The sequence below is a fragment of the Cydia strobilella genome, chromosome 20, assembly GCF_947568885.1.
Source record: "Cydia strobilella chromosome 20, ilCydStro3.1, whole genome shotgun sequence".
NCBI classification, from domain to species: domain Eukaryota; kingdom Metazoa; phylum Arthropoda; class Insecta; order Lepidoptera; family Tortricidae; genus Cydia; species Cydia strobilella.
Genome location: NC_086060.1, coordinates 290,316 through 305,157, shown reverse-complemented (window position 1 = coordinate 305,157; position 14,842 = coordinate 290,316). Strand labels below are relative to the sequence as shown.

Sequence of the window (14,842 nt, the reverse complement as noted above, 5' to 3'; positions counted from 1 at the left end):
CCGTCTGTCTGTCTGTCCGTCTGTCTGTCTGTCACCAGGCTGTATCTCATGAACCGTGATAGCTAGACAGTTGAAATTTTCACAGATGATGTATTACTGTTGCCGCTATAACAACAAATACTAAAAAGTACGGAACCCCGCGATGGGCGAGTCCGACTCCCACTTGTCCGGTTTTTTAAGTCCAGTACAGTACACACGAGATTGGAAATAGATGAACCGGTTGGTTAAGCTGGTTACACACTGGTAACCTTAGAGACATCTTATTAAAAGTCATTAATTGAGTAGGTAGTAGGTACCCATCGTAATATTTTTTTATTTTTTTTTATTTATTGCAAAGGGAAACAAACAGCATATAATCACACATATAGTTTAACAAATTGAGTTGACACAACAGCCAGAACAGTTTCCACTTACAGGTAACACAATTATTGCTCTGAGAGAAACAACATGCAGTACATGCACATTCGTAAATTAACAAGGCAATTACAAACTAAAACTGAAACTAAGATTATACAATTTAATGACAAAATTTATGAACAAGTAAATTAATGACAATATTTAAGAAAGAGAAAGAAGAAGAAATTTTAAACTGATTTACTACATTAACACGCATCAGCTCCAAGAGCTGCTAGTGTATATTTAACCGCCTTCAAGATTTCAAAAGCAGTAGGTTCTCAATTTGGTTGTACGTTTTTTTAATCACATTATTGTACCTAATAATAGAAGGACCCGGACAAAACGAAATAGTTAACACAATAGGTTGGTACCAAAAAATCTAGAATAGGTGTGTTGAAAAGCGACGTTTTAACAAATATTAAGTTTTAAAAAATTTTCAAAGAATGTTTAAATCATATCGCAAAATGTAATATGTATCGAATATAATATAATATAATCTAATATCATCTGAATCGAATGCATGTTAAATGTTGCTATTTTATTATTGGTCCCGGGATCAAAATCATGTGATTTAGAATTAGAACATATACATTTTTTATTTCAGCTGCGCTGAGACTGACCAGCATACCCTAAAAAAATGAATAAAATTACTTAAACTATATTTTATCAAAAGATTTGTCTGTCACCGCCTTAATGAGCGATGAACGTCAAACTTGTGTTCGTGTGTGTATTGTTGTGTGCGTGTGTGTGTGTGTGTGTGCCCCGCTCAAGCCAGTAGCACCAACAAAGTAGCTCAAATTACACACAATTACCCGCCATTCAAATCTTTCAGACGAATACTGTTAAAAAACATCCACAACAATCGCGTAATTAAGAAATGTGACGTTCTAACGAGATAGCGCCGTGACGGTGACGCAATCTATCGATATCGATTATCGACTCTTTATACAGACACAATTGGCACTTAGAGGTTATAAAGTTTTATAGCGAGTCATAATTTATGCGTAAATTACATGATGGGATCTTTAATTATGATTGTAGGACAAACAGGACATTATATGCTTGATTAGTTAGACAATATGTGCCGGGGGAGGGGTTACAATTGGTAATCAAATTTACTTTTAGTATGAGCGGTTAATTAAAATAGACAAGTGTGTAAAGATCTTATCTTGTAGTATTTTCATATTGTAACTAAGTATCTTATAATTAACATAAAACTTTAATGTCGCTTCTCTCTATAACGGTTATACGTTAAATTTTTATGCTACTCCTAATCGAACTAACATTGTATTATGCGGTTGCTCTATTGATACTTAGGGTATATCTACATAAGACAGTATTCTTTATTTCTAGTTTCTAGTTATTATTTTATAATTACTATCAAACATTTTAATCAAAAGGTAAAGAAATAAGGTAAGGTCATAATTAGCAATATTGTATACTTAAACTGCCTCTAGTAACTTAGAGGAACAGACCTAAATCAGATAGAAAACATCGATGGTCCAGGCTCCGCACTACGGAACAATCAAATTTCGAACAACAATGGCGTCGGTTGATAATCGCGGGCGTTCCGTTCACAAAAGACCTTTGTCAGAGCGCTTAACTTTTTAAAACATTTTTTAAACCGTTTCTGACGGACGCGTTAAGCCAGTTTAATTAAAATGAACTGTTTTTTTTCTGACGGTTCATAAAAATATTGTTGTTATAGAGGGTGAGTTTCGTTATTGCTTATTTGTCACATAATATTTGCTTTTGATCCGAAGGAATTAGGGAGGGGAGGGGAGGGGTGGTGCGTGGATAATGGCTGCCGTTTCGAGGGGTGGATAATTTGATTTTTATTGCTACTGGTTACGAATAACTGGTGTAACAAATGGCTTAGTTAGTGGAGTTAATTCTGTTCAATTGTTGCAATATAATGTAAAGTATTCATTTATCATTGTCAAATGAACTCTATGTACTTGTGGATATTAGGTACCTACATACTTACATATCGGCATAGATGTGGGTAATTCTCTCATTGAGTTTCATTTTACTTTATGTTTCTACGAAGAAAGCGCTGCGTACTGCGAATATCCGATATCAGTGATAAACATACTTGGACGTATTCTAAAATAAATATTGAAAACCTGATTCTTTCAAATCTGGACATTCTTGGGCTCATTCTACTCGGAATCGACAGCATTCTCCATTAAAAAAAGATGTTCCAAAACGTCCATTCTATTACGTCACGTTTTAGTGTACTAAAATGTTTCACTTGTATGTGCGTGACGTAGTGGAACGTACAATTTTCGTACAAATTTTTGGGTCACTTTTTTATCATCAGGATTGAATATGCTAGTGATTCTGAGTTGAAAGAACCCAAAAACACCAGGATCTGTGAGAATCAGGTTTTGAATATTTATTTTAGAAAACGCCCACCTATCACATATGAGCACACATCACTTAAGTTGGTACTTAAGTCGTGTTTTTTTCAGCTGCAACAATGTAATAGTAGGCAGAGTTGATAAGTATGAAATAGGTTAATAAAAACAAAGATATGAGCTTCATTTCTATCTAATTAACCATTCTTACAAAAAAATATATTTCGTTAATAAACCAAACAGATAATTTAAAAGCAATAAAGATGTTATTCTGACTCGTGACACTTGATCCCGCGCTATTAGGACGAAGATTTCATAACTTAGCGATAACCTCGATTCAATACCGTTTACAACGAAAACGTAACATAACGGAGTGTCACTCACGCGCTTGCGACGTTTTGCCACAAAAACCGTTACAATGTGACTATCGCACTATTAAGCGTAATTATGAGCAGATAACTTAATTGTCTCATAATTAGCAACATTGTTGAATGATTTATTGTTTTTGCAGTTTATGCGTATGAAATATGGTATCATTTTGAGGTTACAATATCGCAATTGTATCTAATATCTTGTTGTACCTATAGCTTCTTTTACTGAAATTAAGTTTGTTTATCCAGGCAAATAAGCTATCTTATACTTAGATACCTAAAAATAATAAACCCGAAAGGTAATGAGCTAAATGAATTCTATAACGGACAATTAAGACGATCGGATTAAAAAACATAAAGAGTGCCCAGTAACGTTTTTTTAAATGGACTGAGTTATCCTACAATCCGTTAAACCTTTTAAGATCCTATACAAAGTTGTTCGGTTAAAATACGCCAAAGTAAAGCCAATTAACTTATTTCAAAAACCGCGATCAGGACAAACAAAACGACACTGTTCCTTTTTCGAAAAAGGACGTTCTGAATTCAAACGTTCCCGGATTACTTTTTTATTTTTTTAAACAAGCGCCGACAGACCAGAGATAACGTTATCGTAAACGCTGGTGTTTTGAGATGTTCTTTTTTTTTAAGTTTGTAAGTCGGTGAAGGATTAATGAGCCGTTTGAGATAAACCTACGGTTAATTACATTGAATAAGCGTAAGCTCATTTTAACTGTACGTTTATAGTCAGAGATAAATTTAATTGATACTTGGGTGAAGTGAATAATAGATACTGATTTAATACGGTTAGTAGGTAAGGTAGGTGTGTTACGATTGGGAAATTATACTACCGTAAGAGATAAAATAAATCTTTGCCCTAATAATGTACTTACAAGCTGAATTTGAAATTAAACTAATAATGGTTTAGTTTAGAGAAATGTTGCATTTTAAAACTTACGTTACGTAGATGCTTAAACATATTGCCAAATTAAATTATCATTAGGTAAACATCAAATGATGACTAGGTACATTCGAAGACAAAAATATTGATCCAGACAAATGGCTTAAAAATATGTGAACACGACTTTATTGTCTAAGGTCTAAGAGCGTACACATATTTTTGAAACTTTGGGAATCTATATATATTTATGCCCTTGACTGTACATACAATTATGCTACAAAACTTTGCATAATTAGGTATATGAAATGGGTATATGAAAAATGTAGATGATCCTTTAGTTACACCTGTAAATATTATCCGCAGCAACACATCTCAGTAACAACCGGACTAATTTCAAGCCTATTTATAGAAGAGAATTTCAAGTAGCCACGCCTGTATTTACCCAGTGGCTAAGTATTTATCGAGTGCCTGCCGCTTAACTACTTCTCCTAAGAAAATATCCGCTGGAGATCTAAAATACGACTTCCTGTCGAGATGCTATAATTTGTTGATTCATAAAAGAAAAACACATTACCTACTTGTCTTTGCTAGAGTCGGGTTAAGGTTTAGATGGTAGCTGAGTCAACAGCGGCAGTTACGTACCTATTTCTTGTGGTATAGGTCAGTATAGTTTGTATACAGGCATTGATAATTAGTTTACTCTGAAGGTTATTGGCAAAAACGATCTTAAAAAAATACAATAAACTGGTAGGCGCCCGAAAAGAGCAGAAAAACCGAGTGATATAAAATATCGATATCGATAAAAATTTGCGTCGAGGCCCAGCATTTTTGCCACAAGAAGAATATTTGTTGGATTGGTAGGGGGTGTGAAGTTTCACATCAATCCGTCGCACCCCCTACTGTTTCTATAGGAATTACAGCGGGCAAAGAACGATGTAGAGATTTTTTAGGGTTCCGTACCCAAAGGGTAAAAACGGGACCCTATTACTAAGACTCCGCTGTCCGTCTGTCCGTCCGTCTGTCCGTCTGTTTGTCTGTCACCAGGCTGTATCTCATGAACCGTGATAGCTAGACAGTTGAAATTTTCACAGATGATGTATTTCTGTTGCCGCTATAACAACAAATACTAAAAACAGAATAATATAAATATTTAAATGGGGCTCCCATACAACAAATGTGATTTTTTTGCTGTTTTTTCCGTAATGATACGGAACCCTTCGTGCGCGAGCCCGGCTCGCACTTGGCCGGTTTTTTCTTTTCTATTCACTTGAATTATGTACAGAAAGTAACAAAACACGGAAAATATTGTTTTGTATGTTTTTAACCGGATGTTTGACATAATTATTGAAAGTCATAATGTAATGATATGATATGATATGATATGATTTATTTATCTCACAATATACAATTGCACTTGTAATGATTGTCATATTATCATTAATTCTGAAACCGTTAACTTTACAGGATTTTCGTAAGGTTATCCTATAGATAGGTTAGGTTAGGTTTGTTTTATGGCAATCCTGAAAAGTTACGCGTTTCTGAGAAAAACCAAATTATGACTAACGAAAATGCTGACAAACAATACATTATGACTTAAAACTTTATGGGAACCAATACAGACCCGTTTTTAACAAATAGGAGTAGGTAAATAAAAAAGATTAAACGATAACAGTACCTATAAAAGTTATAGTTGTTGATGCAACTTTGTTATAATACCTACCCACGTAAAATTAGTTGACAATAATGAGAGAAAGGATTGACAATAATGGTGCAATAAAGAAACAAATAAAGAAAAGAAATAATAATAAACAACAGACTCAATATAAAATAAGAAATTTTTAAGTTAATACGAATTTTTTTTAAAGCGATTGAAATCACGATTAAAAAAAAGTGGGATCGTTCTGTCAAAGATTTTCAGAAAATAAACAGCCAAATCATTTCTGCTTGTCAAAATGCATGGAATATTTCTTAGAACTTTATAAATGTATATGAGAGAGAGAGAGAGAGAGATTAAATGTATATGATTTAACAACATAACTTTAATTTGACAGTTCACCCGTTTAGCAAATTAATAAGTTGCTCGACCTGTCAACTGTCAAGGCTTGACCAGGCAATTAAGTGGAAATCAAGACGCAGCTGCCACGCTGGCCTTTGGGTTTGACAGAACTTGACAGATAGCGTGGGACTGGTCTGCCCTTTGTCTAATAAATGTAAAATTGACACTTCTAAGCTAAATAGTTGTTTAGTGAATTTACACACTTTCGCGTGTTAACGTCAATATCGTTTAGTATTTAAGTAAATATAAAAAAAAACTTTTTTTCCCTATGATTAACTGATAAAACGTTTAAATTTAGATGTTATGTGAAATAGTGCCAAATCATAAATTAAATATTTTTAGCTTAAGCGCACGCGGTGACCATCCTAATCCGAAAGTTTTTAAAATCAGTTTATACCTACTTAATTTCGCATATCTTTAAGCGACGATGAAAATATACTAGTTACCAATAGTTAATAGCAATAATTAAATACCGACTAGGTACTTAATGTTGCAATTAACTATTCCTATTTTTAGTAGTACTTATAAATATATTATATTAGTTGTACTATCTACCTACCTACTTACCAAGGCACTGTATTCTGATACTTAAAAAAATTAATTTACTCTAATCTCTAAGCGATAATAAACAATAGGTGCGTATCTATAGAGATAGGTAATATAGGTAATAAATTGGTACCTAGTGTTAATACTAGGTAACCCTAATTAACGAACACCTTGTCGGTTAAATGCTATACCTAATTATTATTATTTTTATTATTATTATTATTTATTGGAAACAATGTAAGTTTACAGTTTAAAACCAATTCACTTACATGCTAGGAGTACAGATATGAGTACAGATATGAATGTATTTTTCTACATTTTTTATAAATAGTAACATACAAATAGGGATCATATCAAATTAATTAAATCTCGATTCAATCAAAAGTTTAAGGGTTAACCATGGTTTAACCTAAGGAAAGTAAGGATACATAGATACGCTAATGTTATTTTTAATTTTAATCCACCCATAGGTCAGTAGTCATTATTTAGATCATCAGCCTCTTCATTTATTAGCTTTTTTTATTGAACAACATAAAACATAACCTATAAACTGTGGATGTGACTGGGGATCGTAGAGCTGGCAGCTTCCTCGCACAGCGCATTAGTATTGCAATTCAGCGGGGTAATGCTGCCAGCATCTACGGCACCTTACCGAGGGGTGAATTTTTATTTTAGTTAAGGTTTAGGATAGGTAGTATATTTTAGTTACGTTTAGTTTATAAGTTTTGTTCCTATATTTTTATTTAATTTGTTCCAATAAAATTTATTTTTGACACCTATAAACTGAAATAAATGTCATATACGAAGAAAAAAATGTTAAAATATTTTCATAGAAAATAATTTAATTTGTTCTTAGAACATAACCCATGTTACGCGAGTTACGCGACGCAATTCGGTACCTATTTCACCATAAACACAAGGGAACAATTCGTCTCCAAATGAAATCGTTTAAACTAAAATTTAAAATACACACAAAGCCGGCGCGGCAGCGGAGGCGGCCGAGGCCCTCAAAAAGCGCAAATACGGGAGTCTCGACACCAACTACAACTTTGTTGCATTTGGAGTCGAGACTCTTGGTCCGTGGGGCCCCGCAGCACAGGGCCTATACCGGCAATTGGCGAAACGGCTGGTGGATGGGACCGGAGATAAGAGAGCTGGCAGCTTCCTCGCCCAACGCTTGAGCATAGCGATCCAGCGAGGAAATGCTGCCAGCATCCTCGGCACCATGCCACGGGGGCCCATTTTAGATTTAGATTTTTAGTTTTATAGTAGTTTTAGTTTAGTTAATTGTTTATGAATTGAATTGAATTATTATCACTGAATTATCATTATTTTAATATGAATTATAAAATATGAGCCTGTTAATAAACGCCTTCGCTCTGATAAAAAAAAAAATTAAAATTACATATGAACACATGTTTCTAGATAGATCAACGTAACTATAATTTTTAGCTTTTGTTATTTTCAAGGTATTTTTATAAGTTCGTCGGTTAAAACGAAAGTGGAGGACCCGCACGAAATGGCCTTTTCATACAAACGCAGGTAGTCCTCATTTTCCTTTCTGGATATTAACTTAATTTACAATATTTTGACACAATTTGTTGTATATCAACAAAGATAGATATAACTCCGTAATATGGATACAGTCTAAGGAAAAAACGTGCCTCGAAAATCACGAAAATTTGATTCTCGATCAGATGTCGCTACTACCTTTGGCCTACTCTCGTATAGAGGGCGTTGACGGTTTCGTTTGTTATTTATAATTTTAACGCATATCAGTGAAAGAACATGGGTCAAAATCATATAAAAATAATTAATGCAAATATGTTAGTCTGTAAGGTATTCGTATTATGGGCCTTGTTGCCTGATTAAAATTGTTAAATAAAATAAAAAAAATAAAAACATTTATCCATATTTTTTTAACGTATTTTTATAAATCTTCATTTTAGTTCTAAAGTATGTCGATAGATGGCAGTGAATTTACAGTGAGTACAACATTTACTATGACAGTACCGCTCTATCTTATTATATGCTCTTTGATATCAACCACAGCTATGCCCCTACGTTTAATTTTTGAAAATCTACGGAAAATGGCGATAACGTTTGTATGGAGAAGAGGCCGTCCCATTTCCTCTTAACCTCGCGGGTCCCGCGCGCGATGTCTAGTCGGCGACGGCAGAAAAATTACTTAACTCTGTATCGCACAAGAGATTTCATTCAAAATGTCTAAAAATAAAAACTTAAAAGTTTTTGACATTGTGTAGGACTTGAGGGGTTAAGCAAGTCTAGTAAGAAAATTAGAACCGATTGTAAGTAACGATGGTACAACTTATTTAAAATTAAATCAGATTTTGGTAGAGTTTCATATAGGTATGTATTCTGTCTAGGTCTGATATATTAAGTATACATAAAAATCACTTTACTTGGTAAAGCTGAATTAGGTATGGTCTCTGACCTTTAGGTAATAGTAACAAAATTAGAAACTTACCCCCAGGAAACCTATGCGGAAATATCCTTCCATGTCTGTTGATAAGCCAGGGGTAGAGCTGGTACGACTCTCGAGGTACAGGCGAGGGGTGCGGCGGCGGGTGCGGGGGTAGCGGCGCGCCGAACCCTTGCTGCTGGTGCGCGAGGGCAGCCGCCAATGCTGCACCCTGGAAGTGCGCCAGGAACTGCTGGTGATGACTCTGCGCTTCTAAATAAGGCAGCCTCTTCAACTCCGGCGACGGAAACACTGCTGGCAATGCGCTAGGCCGCAGCAGAGGCCTAGGAGACGGACTCCTAGGCGTCCTAGGAGACGCCACCGGCGACGGGGACCCCGGACTCGCAAGCGGCGGCGACGCGTGCTTCGGCGGCCCGCCTCCCACTATACTGTCTATACTAAAACCGATCTTTGGCTTCGACGGCACCGCCAGCACAGGGGTCGGTGCGAGAGGCATCATGCTTTCACGAGTCACAAACACTTAGCACTGTCACAGAGCACAATCCATGGTGACGCGCGATACGAACGCCAACGCGGCGCGCGGCCGAATGACTACCGCGCCCGACGCCCGGCGAGGGAAAAAATAACGAACATGGATGCCGCGCGAGCGATTGGTCGGCGTTTTCCAATGGGCGTAGAGCTGCATTTGAAATTTGAAGCGGCGCGTTTTCATTGGTTTGGTAGATCGGGGAGGTTGTGTTTGAATTTGGAATGCTTTCGCGATGGGCGGTTGGAGCCGGGAGCTTGCGTGTAAGCCTGCCGGGTGCAGGCGTCAGTCGGCGCGAGGCGGCGCCGGGGAAGGTTCCGCATCGCATTTTGGTCGGGTTACCAATCAATTAAGGCCCAGATTGGGCTCGCTCGTTTTGGGCCCGCTGCCTCCGCATTCGAAATAATACACTTTAATTAACTCCGATAGTTTATTAAGTTAATACCGCGAGATAAAGAATTTTTCAGCGATTTCTCTTAGAAACAATTAATTTGCAGCGCCCGGCCCGCCATTTTGGCATTTCTAATTATTTTTATCGTTGATAATATAAACCCTCATATTGTTGAATTATTTTTTAATGAAACGCGATAAGGATTGAATTTCACGCAAATTTTACGCTATTATAAACTAAATAGTGTTTGGGTAAATAGTTTGATTTTTTAATTAAAATTGTTTTGTGTTTTGTAGCGCTGTACGACTGTGATTACTAATCACTGATTAGTTATTGTTTGGTAAATGTATGCGTTCTGCCATTATAGGTATATTTCATTAGGTACTTTACATTTTAGATAAATTACGTCGTGAATGTAGGTACCTACAACAAGAAAAATATGTTAGGTACCTACCTAATTATCTACCTATTAAAAGACAATTGATTGCGTACATGTTAGTTATGGACCCTGCAAGGACGCAGCAATCTTATAGGTACTTAATCAAATAACAAACTACTATTTACAATAGTATTAGGCCCATATTACATTTGTCTGTTGTGTCGTATTGTGTTGTGTCGTGACGCATATCGGTTTCATACATTTAATATGATTGCGTGCACATTTATCTGACGCAGCGTGCATTAGACAAATATGAATGCAACCATATTAAATGTATGAAACCGATATGCGTCACGACGCAACACAACACGACACTTCAGACAAATGTGAACCAGGCTTTAGAATTAAGAATTAGAACAAATTAAATTATTTCAAAAAATAAGTATTTTTGTTTGTTTTTATTTCAAGTAGAAACACTACACAAAAAGAAAAGTTACACAGAGATAAGAGAAGGTATTAATACTATTGTGCTAACCACCAATTGTGAACCTGTAATTGGCTTTTTGTATCATATTTATAAAACCTATAGACATGTTAACAGCTGTTAGATCTCCGAATAATAATAAATAAATAAATTAATAGTAATGTGCATAGCAGTGTGGTTATACAAAAATTGCAGGTTCCGGCTCTAGGCCAGACCTGTATCGTGGGAGACCAGTTTACAGTACCTAATATAGTGCCATACCTTACTTAAACTACATAATATACATATAAAAGAGAAATACAGAATGGTTTCGGTATTTCTGCAAGCTTCGAAAAGTAACTAAAATACTTCTTAAGAGGCCTTATTCCTACAAACGAGCGTATTTTGCAAAATGCTTCCTTTTTCATTCACCATTACGACGTAACTATTAGTATTTATTCAAAAACTGTTAACGTTCTTAAATAATCATTTCCTAAACTAGCGGCTGAAATAGTTAAAGTTTTCATTTTCTCTTTTTAAACCTAAAATAAAACTAACTAATTTTACAAGCAGAGCCTCCGTATCATTGTATGTTATATTAAGTGAAGATACAACGATTTGTTTATAGTATGCATATTGTTGATAATTTTACAAACGTTTGCGTTTATGTATCAAAACCAAAGGAGTTTTTTTTAAAGGTAATACGTTTTCTTGATAATTTTAGTTTGAATTTTAATGAGATTTTGAAAATGTAAGAATAATATTCCACAAAAAAAATGTAGACGCATTTTTAGGTCAACCTCTGCATTTCTCCATGGTATCAAATAAAATTAGACAAATATCTGAACACTGTTAGGCAAGCTGGTAGGCATTGAGTTCTATAGCGAGCACTCAAACACCCATGTAAGTAAAAGGTAGAAAAACGGCGTAAATTGTTTTTTGGTACAGTCAGCACGATCTTGTAGCTCTAATACAACTAAGATAAGTACTTGTGCCGGTTTTTTTCGCGTCCTTGTGTAAGATATTATTGCAGACGTAGGTACATACCTAAACAGTTATGTACCTAATAATTTAATAGAGGTTAAATGCATTTAGAGTCCAAATAAAGACCAATAAAATCTAATTGGAAATATGCGATCAGACTTTGTTTAGAAGAAGTGGCCAAGACTTTTCTAATAAGAATCAGTTTAGTAGGACATTTTAATATAGATATCTATAAGAACTTCGCACTTCATTTAACCACTTGTACTTTTTATAAAATTAGTAAGAAAAAAACGCTATTACTAAATATGAGAATTAAGCATTCAACAAAACTTAATATGCGACGCACCGAAATATTCATATAATTTTAATACAATGTTCCAATTTAGTAATTATTTTCTAATCAGAATGCATTTCACTGTAAGTTTACCTAGAATGATAATAAACGTAACACGTATTATCTGAATATACCTGCAATAAAAGTAATTTATTTATTATAAAATTAATTACGTAAACCCTAAAAAAGTGAAAAAAGTTTTAAATATCTATAATAGTTTTCTATACTAATTACTGAAACATTTTTCAAGATTTCACTCATAAAAATGGGCAAGGCAAGGCCTTAATAAACTAGTAAACTAGGTACCTGGCTTTATTATGCTCCCAGCCTACCATAGTACGCGATGTATTTTTTTAATTCTAATAGTAAAAATTGAGAGGCATGAATACATATTTTATTTGCATATTGGTCTAAATTTACAAGGAGCTTTATTACCTGAGCTTTAATAAAATCTAATATGTATATTTAATAAATAACGATTTAAAAAGATTTGAAGTTAGGTAGGCCTTGTTACCTTACATAGAATCTCAAACATTAATGCTAGCGGCAGCCGTTGGAACTAATATCACCCCATAAGATTTAACGTAGAAAACCCCACTAAATGAGGGCAGCACCAGTCGTGCACCTATTTAGCGAATAATCATTTAGCAGCGTTTATCAATGTAGGTATGTTTCTTTCAATTGCGTGGTATTAAAAAGTGGCTTATTTTATACATACATACATACACACATATAATCACGCCTATTTCCCGGAGGGGTAGGCAGAGACCACGGATTTCCACTTGCTACGATCCTGACATACCTCTTTCGCTTCCTTCACTTTCATAACATTCCTCATACACGCTCGGCGGTTTAGGGTGCTCTTGACCTGGCCTTTCTTCAGGATTTCCCCGATCTGATCAGAGAAAGTCCGCCGAGGTCTGCCCCTTCCATCTCCCGTTTCTACCTCTCCCTTATACACTCTCTTTGTTAGCCTTCTTTCACTCATTCTTTCCACGTGTCCAAACCATCTCAACATACCTTTCTCAATTTTTGTCACTACATCTTCGCTCAGTCCACACTTTTCCCTTATCACACTGTTCCTAATTCTATCTTGTAATCTCACACCACACACACTTCTCAACGCTCTCATTTCCACTGCATTCACTTGGCTCTGATGCCTCTTCTGCCATACCCAACTTTCGCTACCATACATAAGTGTAAGCACCAGCACCCCTCTATGCACAGCCAACCGTGCCTTTTGCGACACCTTCTGGCTGCTCATAAAAGTGCCCCATTCACGCGATTTCCAGCACTCACTCTCCTTTCAATATCTTTATCATGCTTACCGTCCCTAGTGAATAATGTTCCCAGATATACAAACTCTTTCACTTGTTCTTTATCATGTGGATAAAGCCATCCATAATACCACATTGACCTTACATGCTCTAAGGACCTTACATACATTATTTGCCATTTCTATTGAACTCCACTTTACATACCTAACAATAATATATGTACCTATTGTCTGATTATTGAAAGAACAAACAAGCCCAAAGGTGTAGCTATAAGAGCCTCGATAGCATCACATTATCGCGTCGTGACCGCATTTGAATACTCAGCTCAATGGTGAAACCATTCGATTACAGTGAGGACCGACGTACCGGTAGTTAGGTACCGGTAGTCCGGTACACACAATGGGTACTGGGTAGGTACTAGGTAGTGTGGCTAAACCTCGATATCATATTATCACGTCGTGGCCGCATTTGAATACTCGGCCAATGGTGAAACCATTCGATTACAGTGAGGACCGACGTACCGGTAGTTAGGTACCGGTAGTCCGGTACACACAATGGGTACTGGGTAGGTACTAGGTAGTGTGGCTAAACCTCGATATCATATTATCACGTCGTGGCCGCATTTGAATACTCATCTCAATGGTGAAACCAGCCGATATACCGGTAGGGCAAACAAAGTTGTCCCGGTTTTGTAGCTGTGCAAATGTACCACATTTGCATCGGCTTACTTACCGTTGAACATTTATCGCAGTATTTAGGTATTACAATTTCGCGCGCGATTAGATACTTTAGGTAGGTACTACTAAACAAATAAAGTTTTGTTCACCAAGGAGGAGTTTTGGCCTGGGTGTCAATTTCCGGCGGTTCCGCGGTCGGTCGGCTCCCTGGCAATGCAGGTGCGTAATGCATCGCAGCCTGCAGTCATAAGTAGGTACCTAATGTGTACCTAATCATAACGTGGTTTGTAGTTTTTAGTTTTAAGATATATTTTTTATAGTATTACGTGTGCTAGTTTTAAGGTATTATTACCATCACCAAAGCACCAACTGGTCTCAGTGAGGTTTGCTGTAACATAAGTCTCTAATAGGGGAAACTGTCAAAATTATAAAAAAATCCCAAAAGTTTCATGGTTTTCCAAATATTTGACTACGTATGACCCGCGGGGCTTTCGTGGTCCAAAACTTGGATATGACAAACATTTCATTACTATTGACATAAAAAAACAGCCGATCGTTTTCAGTTAAGAGCATAATCCAAGTTATGCTCTCATTTAAAATCGACATTCTGAAATACTAAGAAATTAGAACGTGTAGAAGTTTTACATTACAAAACTTCTACTCGCTCCATTTCTTTTTATAACATTTTTTTGCAACTAAAATCATTCCAAGCTTCATGTAATATAAGCATGTCGTTTTAAA

General features: G+C 35.9%; 1 protein-coding gene across 1 annotated transcript in view; it reads right to left on the bottom strand.

Moving 5' to 3' along the window:
- LOC134750548 (homeotic protein empty spiracles-like) overlaps window positions 1-10,301 on the bottom strand; it is a 54,702-nt gene extending 44,401 nt beyond the window's left edge. Inside the window, exon 1 of the mRNA XM_063685750.1 lies at window positions 9,116-10,301. Coding sequence (XP_063541820.1) covers window positions 9,116-9,569 — 454 coding nt within the window. The 5' untranslated portion in view covers window positions 9,570-10,301. The remainder of the gene's footprint in view (window positions 1-9,115) is intronic.
- Window positions 10,302-14,842: the final 4,541 nt, after the last annotated feature.